General features: G+C 44.5%; 2 protein-coding genes across 8 annotated transcripts; one reads left to right on the forward strand and one right to left on the reverse strand.

The window, feature by feature from the left end:
• The first annotated feature begins 583 nt into the window (after positions 1-583).
• On the forward strand, positions 584-8,860 carry LOC147261400 (dynein, cytoplasmic 1, intermediate chain 2a-like). Of its 4 annotated transcripts, none has more exons than XM_086203386.1 (17): positions 584-692; positions 2,699-2,807; positions 2,876-3,002; positions 3,438-3,573; positions 3,930-3,992; positions 4,220-4,350; positions 4,451-4,534; positions 4,974-5,136; positions 5,220-5,319; positions 5,434-5,559; positions 5,661-5,807; positions 5,903-6,016; positions 6,113-6,246; positions 6,399-6,543; positions 6,717-6,857; positions 7,037-7,162; positions 7,545-8,860. In XM_086203386.1, the coding sequence occupies exons 2-17, from the start codon at positions 2,700-2,702 to the stop codon at positions 7,644-7,646; spliced, it is 1,947 nt and encodes a 648-aa protein (XP_086059512.1). In that variant the 5' UTR covers positions 584-692; position 2,699; the 3' UTR covers positions 7,647-8,860. The 4 variants fall into 4 exon arrangements, with proteins under 4 accessions (XP_086059512.1, XP_086059513.1, XP_086059514.1 ...); XM_086203387.1 differs by having other exon boundaries at positions 3,489-3,573; XM_086203388.1 differs by lacking the exon at positions 3,930-3,992.
• Positions 8,807-17,630, reverse strand: LOC147261401 (electrogenic aspartate/glutamate antiporter SLC25A12, mitochondrial-like). 4 transcript variants are annotated; one of them, XM_086203385.1, is made up of 19 exons: positions 17,462-17,478; positions 17,102-17,128; positions 16,666-16,719; positions 15,019-15,164; positions 14,670-14,785; positions 14,180-14,319; positions 13,904-14,050; positions 13,019-13,157; positions 12,818-12,911; positions 12,337-12,421; positions 12,035-12,116; positions 11,801-11,959; positions 11,215-11,267; positions 11,025-11,105; positions 10,579-10,719; positions 10,349-10,487; positions 10,050-10,208; positions 9,872-9,962; positions 8,807-9,764 (listed from the first exon to the last, which is right to left on the reverse strand). In XM_086203385.1, the coding sequence occupies exons 4-19, from the start codon at positions 15,126-15,128 to the stop codon at positions 9,551-9,553; spliced, it is 1,950 nt and encodes a 649-aa protein (XP_086059511.1). In that variant the 5' UTR covers positions 15,129-15,164; positions 16,666-16,719; positions 17,102-17,128; positions 17,462-17,478; the 3' UTR covers positions 8,807-9,550. The 4 variants fall into 4 exon arrangements, with proteins under 4 accessions (XP_086059511.1, XP_086059508.1, XP_086059510.1 ...); XM_086203382.1 differs by lacking the exon at positions 17,102-17,128 and having other exon boundaries at positions 17,462-17,630; XM_086203384.1 differs by lacking the exon at positions 17,462-17,478 and having other exon boundaries at positions 17,102-17,430.

Genomic DNA, 17,630 nt, shown 5'->3' on the forward strand with positions numbered 1-17,630 from the left:
CTAAACACTATTTCAGATTAAAAATTATCATCCATTGACAGCTATGAGTATTCTAATAAGTCTCCTGGGAAAATGTGCTTGTCTAAATAGCCAGTAAGTGAAACTGGCTCCATGTTGACTGCCTACAATATTAATATGTTACGTTTCATCAATGATATCAATAATTCAGTGGTATACTGTATAGTCCTTTTATATGCATCTCTGGCTTGGTTGCATTATGTGAGTGATGAGCTTCGACTGCACATTTAAAGTTTTTAAAGTGAACGATAATCTATTTAGTAGTATTACAACAATAAGAACATACAAATATTAAAATATATTTATTTAAGGTTTGGAAAAATAATTTTGTCTATTTGAAAATTCATATTAATTAATTAGATAATTTATTTCACATTTTCAATCTCTTGACACGCCTAATTTATTTAGATAAAGGATCTGAATTCTTCTTTTCATCACTATTTTCAAAAGGTAGAAATAATAGCCAAGAATCCGCCAGTTATAACTTCTGCCTGTAGGTGGCGGTAATACTCCACTTCAGTGGTTATGTGGCCTAACGTGAAGGAAGAAGAGAAGCGGCAGTCTCCCCCTCCCTCCCTCCAGCTTCCAGCATCATCACTCCTCTGCCCCACCATCACTTCTCCTCAGAGAAACTGGACTTTATCTTTGTTGGTCTATTTGAATACAACATTCAGGTATTTTATTATACATTCTAATCAATGATATATATTTAAACTAATGTAGGGTCACTAAACTTAAAAAAGAAATTGAGCCGGCTGTCTGATAGCTAATGCTGGGGCCTCCGGTACCATGGGATTAGCATGCTAACTTAGCTAGCGGTTTTGCGACAGTGAAGCCCTTAATTCAGTTAAAACATATATAGGAAGTATTCAAGCCAGCGAAAAACCTCCATAGAATAGATATAACCAACTAGAACAATTGAGTGCATGTTAACAATTGGTTTTATTGACACAATTGCTAGTTTTAGCCTCTTTGCTGCAATTGTTATGGTGGGCGGTGTTGAGCATCTTGGTTGTACATTCGTTATAGACAGGCTGCTCGTGTTTAACTATTTATTACCAATTAATAAAGTTGTAACATTTTTACAACATTACTTAGAGTGTTGATGTATGTTTAAGAACAACATACAAAATAGTTCTCTTTAATATAAAATTCTGGTGCCAGATAGTCATAACTAATTCGCTCAATTTAATATATTTTCGTGATAACCGCCCCGCTCAGTCATCGGTTTACCGTGACATCATGACTAAAACTAAGGATAAAGAACACATTGTTAGTAACAGCTGTCTGATGTTCACATGTTAGCAGTGTGACAGGCCCAGGGCTACCCAGCCTCCCTGCATGCTGCTGCACACTGATCATTTTAATTTGGTGAGCTGCAGTTATTAAACTTGAAGTTGCTGAAAGTTGCAGGTGAAATGTTAAATATCTTAGGTACAAAACAAAACCATCTAAAATAAAGGGCTTTCAGGTTTTGCACGAAGTCACTAGCAGACTGTGAACTAGTTATATGATGATCGCGTTCTCAGTGAAAGGCAGTGTTACTTACAAAGGGGCAGAGTCCTTCAAATAACCATTTTAAATAGCATCCACAAATTAAGATACTTAAGTTTATGTTCACATCAAATGATCAATTACTGGACTTTCTGTCTGATGTGTTGAGGAGGTAATAATTAGACTAAAAGGACTCAGGGCATAAGTTGGTGGAATGGGGTAGCATATGAAAAATAACGACGATGCTAGAGATTTCTCTCAGTGTAATTCAAGGCTTCACACGAAGGATCGAGGTTGTGGGTTAGCAGTAGCTTGCTCGTAAAGACTGGTTTCTTGCCCAGGGCCTCCAAACACTGGATATAACGGCCATATTTAAGTTTGCAATTTGTCTGCTTGTTTCAAAGTAGACAGAAGAAGATAAAACTCCACTTGTTCCCAATATCCTGAACCTTAACTCTTTGTCTGCTCCTTTCACCTGATGCAAGTGCTGGAGTTGCAGTAATTCATCCATTCACCAACTGATAGGTATTTTTATAATTGATCATATGGTTAAGTATTTTTTCCTGGCAAAACATTTGGAACTGAGTAGAGATACTGTCTTCATCCACCCATTGAATATCGGAATGATGGCGCTGATGGATCATGAACCCACCATAACATAACATGAGACACGCCACCAATCCACACTCACAGTTGCTGAGGAATACATTTAAATGTCATAGATTTGTGTTGATTTTTTGCTCTTTTAAGAAGAGCTTCGTGGTTTACTACAGCCTCATGTTGTAAGTGGAAACAGTAACATAATGGCAACAACCGCAATAAAATAAAACATTGAAGAAAGAAGAGTTCTCCTATCAGCAGATGTGTGACTGAATTGATTTAAAACTGAAAAATGTGGATTGGTTCATCTTTAATTTTATCCACAAATTCATGGAAACAACTGGCTGATAAATCAATGATGAAAATAACTGTTAGTTACAGGTGTTACTGCCGATTAGGATATTTTGTTTGAAGGGAGGCTAATGAGTGATATTGGGTGTCATGTTGTTTTGCCTTTGGTTAAAAAAACATATTAACTATAAATGAAAGGCAACACTGCTGAATTTGTTGTCCGCACGACCTCAATCATCCCAGTATTTACATCCGTGTCTTGCATGTCCTTCAACAATTTCTCTGTCTCCCGCAGAATGTCTGACAAAAGTGAGCTGAAGGCTGAGCTGGAGCGGAAGAAGCAACGGATCGCCCAGATCCGTGAGGAGAAGAAGAGAAAGGAAGAAGAGAAGAAAAAGATGGATGTAAGCTGCAGAAACAGTAATGTGGACGTGGCTGCTGCGGTGTTGTGAATGTGTCCTGTGTTCTTTAGGGAGACTCCAAGCGTGGAGGAGACGCAGGAGGTTCTGCTGGTCATGAAGACTCGGACCTGGAGAGGAAGAGGAGGGAGGCAGAGGCACTGTTGCAGAGTGTCGGCATCACACCTGACATACCGCATGGTACACAAACACACACACTTCCAAGCATGCGCCTGTTTTTGTCATTCACCCCCACTTATCTCCCATCATGTCTGATTAATTGCTTGATTGTTTGTGTTTATTACAACTAACTTTGTTGTCTTGCTCAGTTTTGGTGACTGAACTTAACTCTCTCTTAAACACACACACACACACACACACACACACACACACACACACACACACACACACACTCACACAGAATTGTACCTGACCATTTTGTGCATGACACCTAAACCTGCCTGTCATTTATGTTCATTCTCTCTTCTCTCCTCTTTGTCTGTCTTGTTGTGTTTTGTCTTCCTCGCCGCATGCAAACTCACTCACACTCATTCACTCGCTCACACTTACTCCTTCCCTTACTCCCTCACTCACCCGTTCATCTACTCCTGCACTTTCACACACACTCACACACAGCTCAGCCCCTCAGGGTTGTAACAGAAGATACCTGTCTATTTCACTACCTAGTCCCCGCCCCCATGTCTCCCTCCAACAAATCAGTGGGCAGTGACGCAGGAAGTCAAGATTCAGGAGATGGAAACGCAGGACCCAGGTGTGTGTTTGTGTGTGAGAGAGAACAAGATGCTCAGTTGTACCTGCATGCCGTGTGTGTGTGTATTAACCAGGTAAATATATTTGATGACCTCTGACCTGTCTCCTCTTTGCCTTTTCACTGGCACGCTGATATTTACTCAATTAACACACACTCCGTTCTTCTTTTCTCCCTGTCTTTCTTGCTCTCTCTTTGCTGTCTTCCCCATCTGAAACTTTCAATAATGTCTGACCTTTGACCTGTCTTCCTCTGTGTTTGCTTTCATCACCTCCTCTTCTCCATATCTCTCCTCTCGGTCCGTCTTTCTCTCCGTCCTGTTTGTCTCTCTCTTCCATCTGGTGGTTTGGCTGTCTAAGGACATTGCATTGGGATCCTGACCCCTCAACTCTGCAACTCCACTCCGACTCTGAGCTGCTGGGGTACTGCTCCTCCTCTCTCCTTTAGCTCAAATTAGTTTTTTCTGGTTTCATCTTAAGCTCGTCCGAACATGTGTGTGTGTGTGTTTGCATCAATATTTATGTCTCTACATCTCAAATAAGCCTTTAGTTCTGCTTCACACTGCTAACTTGTGTGTGTGCTTGCCTCCACTGCGGTATGTGTATATGTGTGTGTGTGTGTGTGTGTGTGTGTGTGTGTGTGTGTGTAGGCGGGGAACTGTGAGGCTGGGTATGTCCAAACTGACCCAGGTGGACTTTGTCCCCAAGGAAATGGTGTCTTACTCCAAAGAAACCCAGACGCCAACCGAAACACTGACAACAAACACAGACCAGAAAGCAGGCAAGCAAAAGTTGACATAGATGCACTTTTTTTATTATAAATTTGACGAAAAAGTAATTAAATCTGTATGTGTATGTGTGTGTTTGTGTGTGTCTCTCAGAGGAGGAAGAAGATGAGATAGCTGCTCCCCCACCAGTTGAGGACAACCAGGACAAAGAAGAGCAGGGCGAGCAGCAGGAGGAGGGTGAGGGCTCATGTTTGTAATGTGAAATATCACTACATCATTGTTAGGGCGAATACTCGATTGTGATTGGCTGCAGGCGGTCCATTTATTTGTGTTAAACAGTTAGGTTTGAGTCTTTTTGCTCCACGGATTATTCTTACTGTTTGTGAACTGTATGCAAAGGTATGGACTTTCAATCTTGCTCACATAACTTTAGCTTTCAGGCGCCCAGTAGAGCTAAAAACTAGGTAGCCTTACGCTCTCTGTGGTGTCCTATATCAGGAATTACCTTCACAGTGAAGGGCTGGCTGTAAATTTAAATCTTGAATTCCACACTAAAACATCACATCAAATTAGAAAACTGCTTTGTTTCATGCTGAGATTTATTTTTTTTTAAGTCTAGTGTTGTTTTCAACCTCTTGTATCCTCCCTGCTCTCATGTGTCTTTCTCTGAGTGTAGATACTCCCAAAGAGCTGACAGAAGAAGAGAAACTGCAAGTCTTGCACTCGGAGGACTTCCTTTCATTTTTCGAGCGAGGCAGCAGAATTGTGGAGCGAGCTCTGGCGGAGCAGGTGGATGTCTGCTTCGACTACAGTGGCAGAGATCTACAGGATAAGGAGGGGTGAGGCACTCAAAACACGCTCTGAAGCCAAATGAAGAGGTTGATGGGCAGAACTGATGGTGTTTCATTTCCGTCTCTTCCAGTGACCTGCAGGCAGGCGCGAAGCTGGTTCTAAACAGACAGTTTGCAGACGAACGCTGGACTAAAAACAGAGTGGTGACCTGTCTCGACTGGTCCCCTCAGGTGGGTTGGTCACTTAGGCAGTCTCCACCCTGAACTGTGTGGCTGATATTTTCTTCTGTTTACCCTTTAGACATCATATTCTACTCTTCTTCTACTTCTTCTTCTTCTTCTCAGTATCCAGAGTTGGTGGTGGCTTCATATAACAATAATGAGGACACCCCCCATGAGCCTGACGGAGTGGCTCTGGTCTGGAACCTGAAGTACAAGAAGAACACACCTGAGTACATCTTCCATTGCCAGGTAATTTCAGCTCTTCTCATGAACTTTTATTTCAGTTTTGTCTTACTTTCACTAAATTTGATCCTACATTAAGGCAGAATCGTCTTATTCTCTGTCTCTAGTCAGAGGTGATGTCTGCTGGGTTCGCAAAGTTCCATCCCAACCTGGTATTAGGGGGGACGTACTCAGGACAGATTGTCCTGTGGGACAACAGGAGCAACAAGCGCACCCCTGTTCAGAGAACTCCTCTGTCTGCATCTGCGCACACTGTAATGCACTGGAGACACACACACACACACAGTACATTCAGAAAGGGTTGTCTTACAGCAGCTCTAAGTGTGGCCTGCTGCTCTGTTGTGTTCAGCACCCGGTCTACTGCGTGAATGTCGTAGGAACCCAGAACGCCAACAACCTGATCAGCATTTCCACGGATGGTAAGATGTGCTCCTGGAGCCTGGACATGTTGTCCCAGCCGCAGGTACGTGGAGCGTATACGGCTCATTTATAACTGGTTATGGTGGTATCAGAGTGTGTGAGGCTGAGGAGTGTGTGGCCGAATGTGGTTTGACTGCAGGACAGTCTGGAGCTGGTCTTCAAACAGAGCAAGGCGGTGGCCGTCACCTCCATGGCCTTCCCTCTGGGTGACGTCAACAACTTCGTAGTGGGGAGCGAGGATGGTTCTGTCTACACCGCCTGTCGCCATGGCAGGTAAGTGTCACTGATGTTTAGGAAATACTCGCCTCGTCCAAGTCAAATACTAAAGTTAGTTGGTAATATTTGTGATGACGTCTGTGTGTGTGTGTGTGTGTGTGTGTGTGTGTGTGTGTGTGTGTGTGTGTGTGTGTGCGCGTGTGTTACAGTAAGGCGGGTATCACGGAGGTGTTTGAGGGCCACCATGGTCCGGTGACCGGTCTGAGCTGTCACAGTGCTGCAGGACCTGTTGACTTCTCTCATCTCTTCATCTCTGCCTCCTTTGATTGGACCGTCAAACTCTGGAGCACTAAGGTGAGCCAGTTAATGACACACTGCTACCACCTCTACTACTACTACTACTACTACTACTAGTACTACTACTAGTACTACCAATACCACTATTAATACTGCTACTGCTGCTGCTGTTCTTAAAAACTATCACTTCCTCTCCAAACACATCCATTACTCCCTCCCTGTGCCTATAGAGTACCCGTGCATTGTACTCCTTCGAGGACAGTTGTGACTACGTCTATGATGCAATGTGGTCTCCAACACACCCGGCTCTGTTTGCTTGTGTGGACCTCGCTGGACGTCTTGACCTGTGGAACCTCAACAATGATACTGAAGTATGCACACACACACACTCAGTACACTCAACCTTGATCCTAAAAATACTGAGTAAAGACCCCTACAGGGTTTGTTTAATGGTGTCATTTCTCTTAATCAGAAGGATCATCCTGGTACTTTTTGAGTAATTCAGCTCACAGGAGGACAAACTGACATGATTTAAATATTCATTTCTCAGGTTCCCACCGCCAGTGTGTATGTTGAGGGGGCGCCAGCACTGAACCGAGTGCGGTGGTCCCACTCCGGTAAAGAGATCGCCACTGGAGACTCGGAGGGTCAGGTGCAGGTCTACGATGTAGGAGAGGTGAGGTGTCAGTCCTGATTTACTTGTTATTTTGAATGAGATTTCAGTGGTCACACATTGTGGGTTTCGATGATTGCCTGTCACAGTGAGCACTGACCCCAGCCCCCCCCCGAAATGTTTTCAGGGCATCCTTGTGTATTGGTGGATGTTTGTACTTTATTTTATAAAGTGTCAAGGTGTATACTGTGTTTATTGGAATGGGATGAACAGACAGATAACCTGAAAACACGATTCTACAGTTTTCACTGGGGTGGAGGCATAAACAAAATCCAAGAAGTCACCAAATGAATTAAACAAGTGTTGTTCCTGGAATATTTTGGTGCTTCTCTCTTGTTCCTCCATGTTTGACACGTTGCTGACTGCGCTGTCCGTCTCTTTGCAGCAAATCTGCGTTCCCAAGGCAGACGAATGGACACGCTTCGTCAGGACTCTGGCTGAGATCAACGAAAACCGAGATGAAGCTGACGAGCTGGCCAATGTTTGAGGACACACACCCGCACCTCAAAAGCTTCATTAATCCCGCTTCAGAACACTACACCCCTGTAACACACACACACACCTGAAGGGGCGCTTGGTGCTCCTCTCTGACTCCCCTTTTCCACCTAATAGAAGCTAAATTTGCCTGAGATGTGCAGACAGAGCTAGGATACATAGAATAGACAGTTTTAGACACGACCACGACATTAGTCTTGAGTGTGACTTAAAATGTTGGAGTGCAGTCGTAGGACGATGAATGTCATGTGTAGCAGTATTAGAAGAGAAATTACAATCTGTTGAAAACTGACAACAAAAACTGTGATTTCCTGAAGATTTGGGCTCTCAAATTCAAAACGTCTAGCTCTTTGATAACATCCTCAGGGCTTCAGGCCTCAACCAAGCAACTCAGCGCTTTTTTTTTTAAATATGCAAACCTGTGTACTTGCACCTTTTTAAACCATTTTGAGTGTTTTTACATGTTTTAATATTTTCCAGACACACTTCTGTGCACAAGGCCGACAATGTGTTTCAGTGCATATCACTATCTGACACTAGCACATTCACTACAGCCCGTGCAAAGAGTGTCATTCTGACATTTTAACCACTGCGATATTTAATATTTATTCTGGTGGTTGCACTTGTTTAATATTTTTGTGTATGGTTTTATTAATGCTGCTTTTTACTGAGCAGCACAATCCTGAAATTAGCACTACAAGCTTTTTACCTGGCAAACACATGAAGCTGTTCTTGCCTTGACATTATGGACACTAGTACAATTATGAAGGGTTTTTTTCTTTTTTCCTGTACCAAAGGTTATTGTTTTATACTCAGTGTTATGAGCAGTAGAAAACAGTTTCCTTACTTGTCCTCATCAAGAGGCTCTAAATGACCTTGAGATGAAACTGAATATTAACAACTCATTTTCATGATTTCCCCTCTGTTTCATTCCGTCCATGCAGCATTCCAGCCGAAAGATTCAGCTTTTAACTTCATTTCTTTTTCCAGATGAGCTAAAATTGCACCTGGCGACATATTTGATAGAACATGTCTGAGATCAGTATTCCACGTTGACTAACTGTACTGTATTCTGCTCTATTATGACTCTTGACAGAAGTGATGGTTGCACTTTCCCCATTGGAATAAAACTCAAGTCATGTTAAGTAAAATTAAAACCATATGGATGATTTATTTCAATAAAATACAATGAGTGAATTTAAATGCATTTAATTTATTAATACCTAATTATCTCTGCTCACCGTTCTTGTTTTATCAAGAAAACACTTGATTGAAAAGTTCTGTACATCAGTAAGTGATTCTCCGAGACCACGTTACCAATAACGTTACAGTAAGTGGAGACGATGCTGACTGAACATTACGGAGTGTTTTTGTCTTTTTAACGTGTTCTAAGCCATTTCCTCTTTTACAGTATGTACAGTGTTCAGCCTCCTGTGTGAGGACCAATCGGGAGGGAAGCCCCACACACCATGCTGACCATTCTAACATTTCATATGCCTGCTGTTCAGTAAGAGAAGTCCTACTCACACAGAGTATCAGACAAACAAAATGGGAAGAAGAAAAAAAAAATCAGATTAGCTACTCATGAAAGGCTCCGTTTTATACAAAATGCTGGAGAGAACAGAAAGGATGGAGATGCCAGCAGGAGCGTACAGCCACTGAAGATACAACACAGTGAGCACTCTGGTCCCGCTGCAGTCTTTGAACAGCTGCCGCAAGCTCCCTCCTCGACTGACGGGGGACCGAACTCCACTCAGGCTGGCGTTTGTTCCTACATCAATGGCCCTTATCTGGGGAGTGCATCTCAACTGGCTGTTTGGTCTGTGTGGATATCTAAGTGCCTGGCTCCTGATGGAGGAGGAGAGGGATGCCATGGTGATATGGATCACTCAGCCGCTAAGGGGCCTGAGTGGGCGGGGCAGTAACTGGCTCTGGGAGATGAATGGAAGCCACGCCAGAGGACTTGAATTTGGGGAGGTGGAGGCCAAACTTGTTCTCTACTCCGGCGAAGGTAGCTGCAGCCAGACGGTAACCTCCCACGTGGTCCGCGTTGATGGGAGGGAGCTCAGAGATACGGGACTTTGGTGTGGGCTCGGACCCAGACGGACGACTGTAGATGACACAAGTCAGCATTACACGGATAAAATGGCAATTCTGGTATCCAGATAAAATCATATGAAAGACTGACATAAACTGAGTTATTGAAGATGAACTTACTGTCCTCCAAAGTCCACATAGAACCACCTTTGTAAGAGCTCATAGGTCACCAGGGTCACACCAAACTGAGGAGAGGACCGACACATACGAGCTGGAGAGCAGAGAGAAGGTGTAAAAACAGTGATAAGACGATGCCAACGGGCAATAGTTCAGAGTTACAACACACACACACACACACCTCCAGCTCCCTTCCACAAAGCCCTGAATCCCTCCTCTCTCATGATCTTCCTGAAGCAATCAATGACTCCCGTGTATGTCGTCTGTCCTGCCCTCGCTGCTACTTGTAGACGGGTCTTGATGACATCAGCAGGTGTCACCAGGGAGGCTGCAGGGATACCTGGGTGGTAGAGCACACACAGATGTTACTACAGAGATGTGCAAGATGGGAAGTGGAATGTTTTTCTGCCTGTTACAGCTCAAGTGTCAACCAAGTGGATCATGTTTCTTTATTCTGACACGGTCTTTGTCTGAGGGTACCTGCAATGGCTCCAGCAGTGAGAAGCTGCAGGGGTCCCACCCTGCCCTGCTCGTCAGCCATCATGGACTTGATGTGGGCGTACACAGGGAAGTAGATGGCGGAGAAGGGGATGTCTCTCAGGAAACATGCTTTAGCTCCCTGGATGGCAACACAAAGAACAGAGAGATGTATGAGCCTGGGAGAGGCCCACCAGAGACAGAGTCAAGGAATTCAACTGGACACACATTACCTTGTAGAGGCCAAAGAAGCCCAGGTCACGGACCACACTGAGCGCGCTCACTCGAGGTCCGGTGGTGATCTCGCCTGCCACCTGCAGACGGATCTTGACGATCTCCAGGGGGTTGGTAAAAATCACCTGAGAGCCTCCAGCCTTAATGAAGAGAGGGAGAAGAAGAGCTTGCTCATACATGCGGTCACAAAAGCAAAAATAAAATCCTAAATCATCAGTTCCTTCGCTAAAATTCCTCAGATGGAGAGGCATGCCGAGGATGAACAAGGCCATAGAACAAAAACGGCTCCTGATTCTCTACGTGAGCAAGTCATGGGAACTAATTAGCAAGCTAGATCTCGTCACTGCTTGAGAGAGGGACAACATTGTAGTGAACAGCCCTTAAGGGGTCCAAAGGTTCTGCGGGTTTACAAAAACGTTCAGATGAATACACAAGTGGTACTTACACATCCACCAGCCAGGATCTCAGCCAATAAAGGAATTGTGTCATCTTTGTCGGTGAACCTGTCTCTCACGAAGTCGTTCACCTGGAGAAACGCAAGTCAGCAGCACTGAGTTAAATGCTCAGATGCATGCATGAATCTTCCCTACCGCTCTAACATGCGTGTGTATGTGTTATGAGTGGAGGTCACTCACAGTGAGTTTGATGGCCTTCTCAGGTGCCACGCCGATAAGCTGAGGAACCAGACCTGTGGGGCATCATGGGTGGGTGGGGAGGGGAGTTACAGCAGAATCTCATGTCAGTGGTAGCAGGAGTGAGAGACGGAAAATCCAAAGTGCTCAATCAAAATGGTTGTGGTTTGCTGAGCGTACAGAGGAATAAAGAACGTAGATTAAATAGTACAATGTGCTCCCGAGTAAACTGATGTTTTAGGGCAGTTTTGCTGCTTTTTTGTGCCTGCAGCTATTGTTAGCTAACATTAGCTTCAAGATAAATATATGTGGCTGGCTCTTTCTGCTCTCCACACCTATTTGTGAATATTTGGAAATGAAGTTGTGCTTTGACCACAACAACTGAGCACTGCAGTACATTGAGTGTGTTTTTCTTTCATTCTAGTAGTAATTTTACACAAATATATGCTGTCAAGTAAATGAATGCACAGGAGGGGAAAAACCTGCAAAAGAAAACAGATGTAACACACGGCTGACAGAAAAGGAAACTAAAACCACTGCAGGACTGGAGTGCAGACAGAAAGAGCTGCGGGTGCTGTTTCAGACCAACCTCTGTAGAAGCCAAAGAAGCCCTCGTAGCGGAGGACCTTCTTGGCACAGTCAAAGCTGTTCTTGTACATCAGCTCTCCAACAAAGGACCCTGTGGACCTCTGGTTCTGCATACGAGTCTTCACCAGGTCAATGGGGTACACTGCTGTTGCTCCCGTGGCTTCACAAAAACACAAACACACAATTAATACTCTTTATCACACGGTAGTGAGTAGACGCTTCCGTCTCAACTCACCTCCAGCGATGGAACCCAATGTAAACCTGTAGGCCGACTCTGCAATTTGGAGCCACACAGGCCTGTGACTGTCCCCATGGGCCTGAGGGTGGGACAATGTTGCGCTGACATTACTGTATATGGCGAGGTACACAATGCAGCTCATCCAGTATTGCTAACATTATTACATCATCTGTGGTAGGAGCACGGGCGACCTTAAAAATGTGGAAAACTAAGAGTGACAGCAGGTCTGAGTTTTTCACTCGTGCTATTTAGTTCTGAACAAGTACACATGAGACACACACACACACACACACACTTACCTGTTTCTGGGTTTCAGCCAGGTGGTGTGGCAGAGACCCTTCCTCTAAAGGCGCTATTCTTTCGATGTCCGCGAGATTCAGACGCCTGAAAGACATGATTGACATTAATTGTGTTGTTTTGTACACTTTCAAAGCGGAGCCAGAACTGGGACACAGCCATATCTTTTAAAGGGCCAATCCATGATCGCGGCAGTTTCCATGGTTAAGCATCTAAACCAGGAAATGACAGGAAAACGACACACTGAGCAACACATCTGCTAAGACACAGGTAAACGCTATCGTTTCTGAATAAGTGCACGTATTGAGCGTGCAGGTCATCCAATGTGATTTCGGATGGAACTTTTGTTGTCGTTTTTTTAGTAAAAAAGGAAGTGAACAACATAAAAGATCATTCATGTGACCAGCCTGTGGGTTACTGTTCTGAAAGTTATACCCCTGTTCTGACCACGGTGACTGGTTTGAAAGAGGTGTGAGTGTTTACCCAGAGGGGGAGTGAAGGCCTGATAACTGGTACAGGATGTCTATTTCCATGGGAGTGATCTGACCAAACTTGTTGGCAGCGTGGACAAACTCTTCTGCAAAGAGATAGAGAGAGAGAGAGAGAGAGAGAGAGAGAGAGAAAATAAACTCCTCAGTCACCCTTCAGATTCACAGCTGAGAAGCAGAGAACAAAACTGGGAACCTTTGGTGACGAGGGTGTCCTTCCGTGTGCCAGCCAGTGTGCTGTAGATCTTGCGGATCAGCTCCATGTTGTTGAGGAGGGAGTTGAAGGCATTAAAGTAAGAAAAGCTGACCAAGTGAGAGGTGCTGCCCCCTGCAGCCTGGTAGGAGAGAAGAAAGCTTGTCAGTCATTTTATGTCACACAAGAGACAAACAAGACATTCAGTATACGTAGTTGCAAATGCAGCTGCTGTGTCTAGTCTGATTTTCACTTTATTCCGAGGGCTAAGGCGCAACTTGGCTCTTTCACCACATGAACCTGGGTAAACCCACTTAGAAAAAAGCAGACCGACCCCTTTCCAACTACGTGCTGACTGAGTTGCCTCCATTTTGCTTTTCTGGTGCATAGCAAGCAGCTGGAGCCAGTCAATACCCGAGTCTACTGAAGGGTCTTGCTGATTAAAATGTTAGTCGCAAAAAAAAAAAAAGAGGTCACACATAAGCAGCAAAAGGGGCTCGGAGAGCAGCATTTTCAGGTAAATCAGGACTTGAGTGTTAGCCACCGCTTTCAGTCCCAGTGAGAAGCTTGAGTGATCATAATGATTGAAGAGCGAGAGCAGAGTAGCATGGTGAAAATGCACGGTATTGTCCTTTGCTCTGAATGACCCCTGATGGATTACATCACTACCTGCCATGGATAAAACATACATACCATTTTTTTTTTAGATGCATTTTGGAAAAAGTATACTAGTTTTATCAGTTTGCCTCAAAATATTCATGTGCGAACAAATACTGGGGAGGAAAAACAGAAAGGGGTGGAGCTACGAGAGGGAGCTAATCTAATGCTCTTGTCACTTGGAACTGAACTTCATCTCTGACTATCAAGTGAATTTATACACAAACTCACAGAGACAAGGTTCTCCTCCACAAAGGGTGTGAGCATGTGGTGCCTGATGGTGGCCATAATGTCACTGAAGTCCATAGCAGAGATGACACCATTCTTGCCTTTGTCCTTTTGGGCGAATGCCTGCCGTGCGTGCTCCAACTGCAGCTCCTAAAATAACATGACACCGCAACGCTGAGTGTAATTATAGTTAAAGTAACAGTCCGTGTGAGAAAGAGGAGGAGAACCAGGGACCGCAGAAGAGCCCTGAATGATGACGGAGTGTGTAATTGGACGTACCTGAAGGAACTGCGTGAATTCGAGGTAGTTGAGGCGTTTCTTGCGGTCGTGCCCAAAGTGAAGGTGGATGAACTCGCAGTCCCAGTTAAAGGGAATGTGGTGGTGCACTGTGGTCTGGCTGAAAATGTCCCGCACATTCTCTGCAACCCACAAGCACAAAACCATTCAATGACCAGTAAAGAAATCTCACTCAACTCTTTGTGAAGCTGTAAAATTAAGCTTTTCGTGACATAAGATGTAAAGTAGATTTTGGAAGGAAGTGGTGCGTGAAGGTGATTGTGTAAATCCATCCATGTGGAAGAAGTAATGCAGGGTGTAATCTGGCTCACAATGTCATCTTAGGAAATTCTCTCTCAGCAGCTCACACAAGACTAATGTGTGATTTGTGTGATGCAGCACACAAACATGTAAGAGAGCGGCTCCCTGCATGCACGACCGTGACCAACCAGAGGTGTTCTTGCACTGACACAGAACACACACCAGCCCATACCGAAGGAAATGTCCCCAGTTCCAGTTTTGTCAAAGAGCTGGAAGGCGACAATGAAGAGCGTGTCGGGTGCACACAGCACCGACTCAAATGCAAGAAACTCCTGGAAGGAGATCAGCCTGCCGGCGGGAGAGGAAGAGAGAAGACAAGGAGGGACACCGTTACAACGAGTCGCTGGGACAGATCAAACACCACATCCATGATCAGCGGCGTGTGCACGTTATCTTATCTGTGAGTGGTAATGATGCAGACAGCTGATCGGGCATTGCTCAATAAACTCACACTTAGAAATGATAAGCTGTGTATGTATGTGTGTGTTTGTGTGTGTGTGTGTTAATGAGGTTGTACACACCCATCCTTTGTTGTGTCAGCCACAGCAGCAATGAGCTGGACAGTTTTGGGGTTGTGGTGGATCTGTGTGTGCAGTCCTAGATACTTCTGGACGAAGTCTCCTGGGGTCATGAACCTCTCCCCATCCTTGTCCACCACACTGGCATACTGAGGGGAGACAAGACACAGCAGCAGGTCACTACACAGTCACTATTAGGCTCCCTCACTCAACAACCGCTCCTCACACACTCAGAAATACCTTTTATGTAACTGACTTAATCCATCTTGGGGAACATTTCTTTGCATGAGGCGTTACCAGCAGCTTTGTTAATCCTCCCACTGACCCATGTAGGGGTCCGTGAGGTCAGTGTTCATTTCTGCACTGGAGCCTCTTTGTTACTAGTTAGACACAGGTTCTAACCATAGCAGACACCCAAACAGTCCAGCTGTCGACTAAACAGCACTGACACACGACAAGGCTTTTTATCGCTGATTTAAACTATTTTAAAATAGGAGATATTTATCAATGACAAAATGATCTATAGAAAACTGTTTAAATGATATTTGCATTTTCTACACACTGATATAAACACACACACACACACACACACTTTTATAGATATTAAAAAAGTGACCAGAGGGTCAATAAATCATATAATTAGTGTCAGACATTACAAACAGTCCACTATATGCAGATATTGACATTATTGCGCATTGCTACTTAAGAGTGTGTAATACATCCTGTGGTGCTGCTCCAACTTTCAAATTTACTCATGATACTGGGACTGATCCGAGGTTAAAAGGCTCTTGTGAGCATCAGCTGCACTATGACTCATGCTTGCTAGGAAGCTAAAGTCCTTGATCATGCTGTTGTGCCATGCTATGTCAAACTTACACCAGCCCCACAATCACATGGAAGTATGCACACATTGCTTCCTGCATGATTGTGGAAGCCTGCGGGACAATGCCATGCCACCCAACTGTCACGTAATGGGTCACACACTCGCCATGCACCTGGGCAAAATGAGGGTTAACCTCTAACCAAGACACCTCGAGTTCACTTTTATCTCTCCTATGCAACGGGTCTTGCTCTGACTAATAATGTTTGACTATAAATAATAAGCAGTGGTGTGACAGCGCTCTCTGGACCATTAAGTACAAGGACCCGTATGTTGCTACTTATGAAGTGTTAGACACACTCAAACAAAAAAAAGGCACACATGCCTGAACAGGGAATTGAACCCTGGACCCTGAGAATAAAAGTCTACTGCCCTGCCAACTGAGCTTTCCAGGCTCCCTTCCAGCTCCTCCACAAATCGGGTGATGTATATCAAGACTTAGCATTAACAACTCATCATAGCATCTTCCCTGCAAGTCGCTCACTCAACACACAGAGAACCCGGCCGTATCCACTCGTCTGTCAGATAAGCAGTAGTTTAGATGAGGGGGGAGCTTTTGCAGTGATACTTCCTTGAGCGGCTACAGCAGACCGTGCTTTAACTGCAGCTAATTGTGTAATAGAAACCACATGACACAAGCATACAAACTCAATCCCGAAGTGAAAACAGTCTTGATTTAATTTCAGCCAATTAATAAAGAAAGCTGATGGATATGTGACCTTTGCATGACGGACTTTATATATTCTGAAGGGAATCTGTGCAGACCTTACCTTCTGGAAGATTGTTTTCAGCTCACTTGGGTCGCCACGTTTGGTAGATTGCACCTATACAATAACAAACAAAACAAAAGAAGAAAAACAAACAAACAAGAACCTTTATAACATTGAATAACAACGCAAATTTAAAAAAAAAATGTTTGCCAAGCACATGCTGACTATACATTTGCGAGTGAAGCTGCTGATAATTAAAGGTCGTTATTGGACCGCTGTAGGGTCAAGTCTCCTTCAAACGTCCACAGCTGTGAAGGAGAAGCTCGATCCACTGCAACATGCTGGCACACACTGTTACCACATGAATCCTCCTGATATGACACACGGCTGAAGCACTCAGACAGCTAGCCAAACAGGAGAACCTAGTAAATCAGATCTAACAACCACTGCTAACTAGCTAGCAAGCACAAACTACTCATATGAAGAAGACACAAACCGTAGCAACCACACGTTAAGCTTTACACTGCCAAAAAAAAGAAAGGAAGAAGAAGAAGAAGAAGCAAATTAAATTAGGGTTAACTGCTGTGGAAATACTAGCGATAGCAGCTTTATCGGTGCATCTGGTTAGCATTATCAGGCTAACTTGGGAGGATGTGTAATCAAGGCCAGCTGCCGCCGGGAGACAGCTAGCCCAGGGATGCTACAGGCTCCGAGTACACCGCCCCCGCCGTCGCCCTACCACCGCACCACCAGAGACACTAGCTATCACAGTTCCCACACACGAAAACGAGCAGCAGACATGCAGAAGAGATAAAGAAGAAGTTAAAAATCGCTAAGAGAGCGATGCCGAAGTCACCTTGACCGCCATGCTGGTTTGACGTCACGTACAGTGGGCGTCTGGGCGAGCGAGGTGCAGCGCACGCCCTCAGACGTGTACAAGACCAGGAACACCGCAGCATTGACAGAAAAGAACAACAAAACAAAACAAAAAACAAGCAAAAAGTAACACATCCACACCGCTTATT

The sequence above is a fragment of the Aulostomus chinensis genome, chromosome 5 (genome assembly GCF_037954235.1).
Source record: "Aulostomus chinensis isolate RoL2024-O1b breed Wild chromosome 5, RoL_Achi_v1.0, whole genome shotgun sequence".
Taxonomy (NCBI): domain Eukaryota; kingdom Metazoa; phylum Chordata; class Actinopteri; order Syngnathiformes; family Aulostomidae; genus Aulostomus; species Aulostomus chinensis.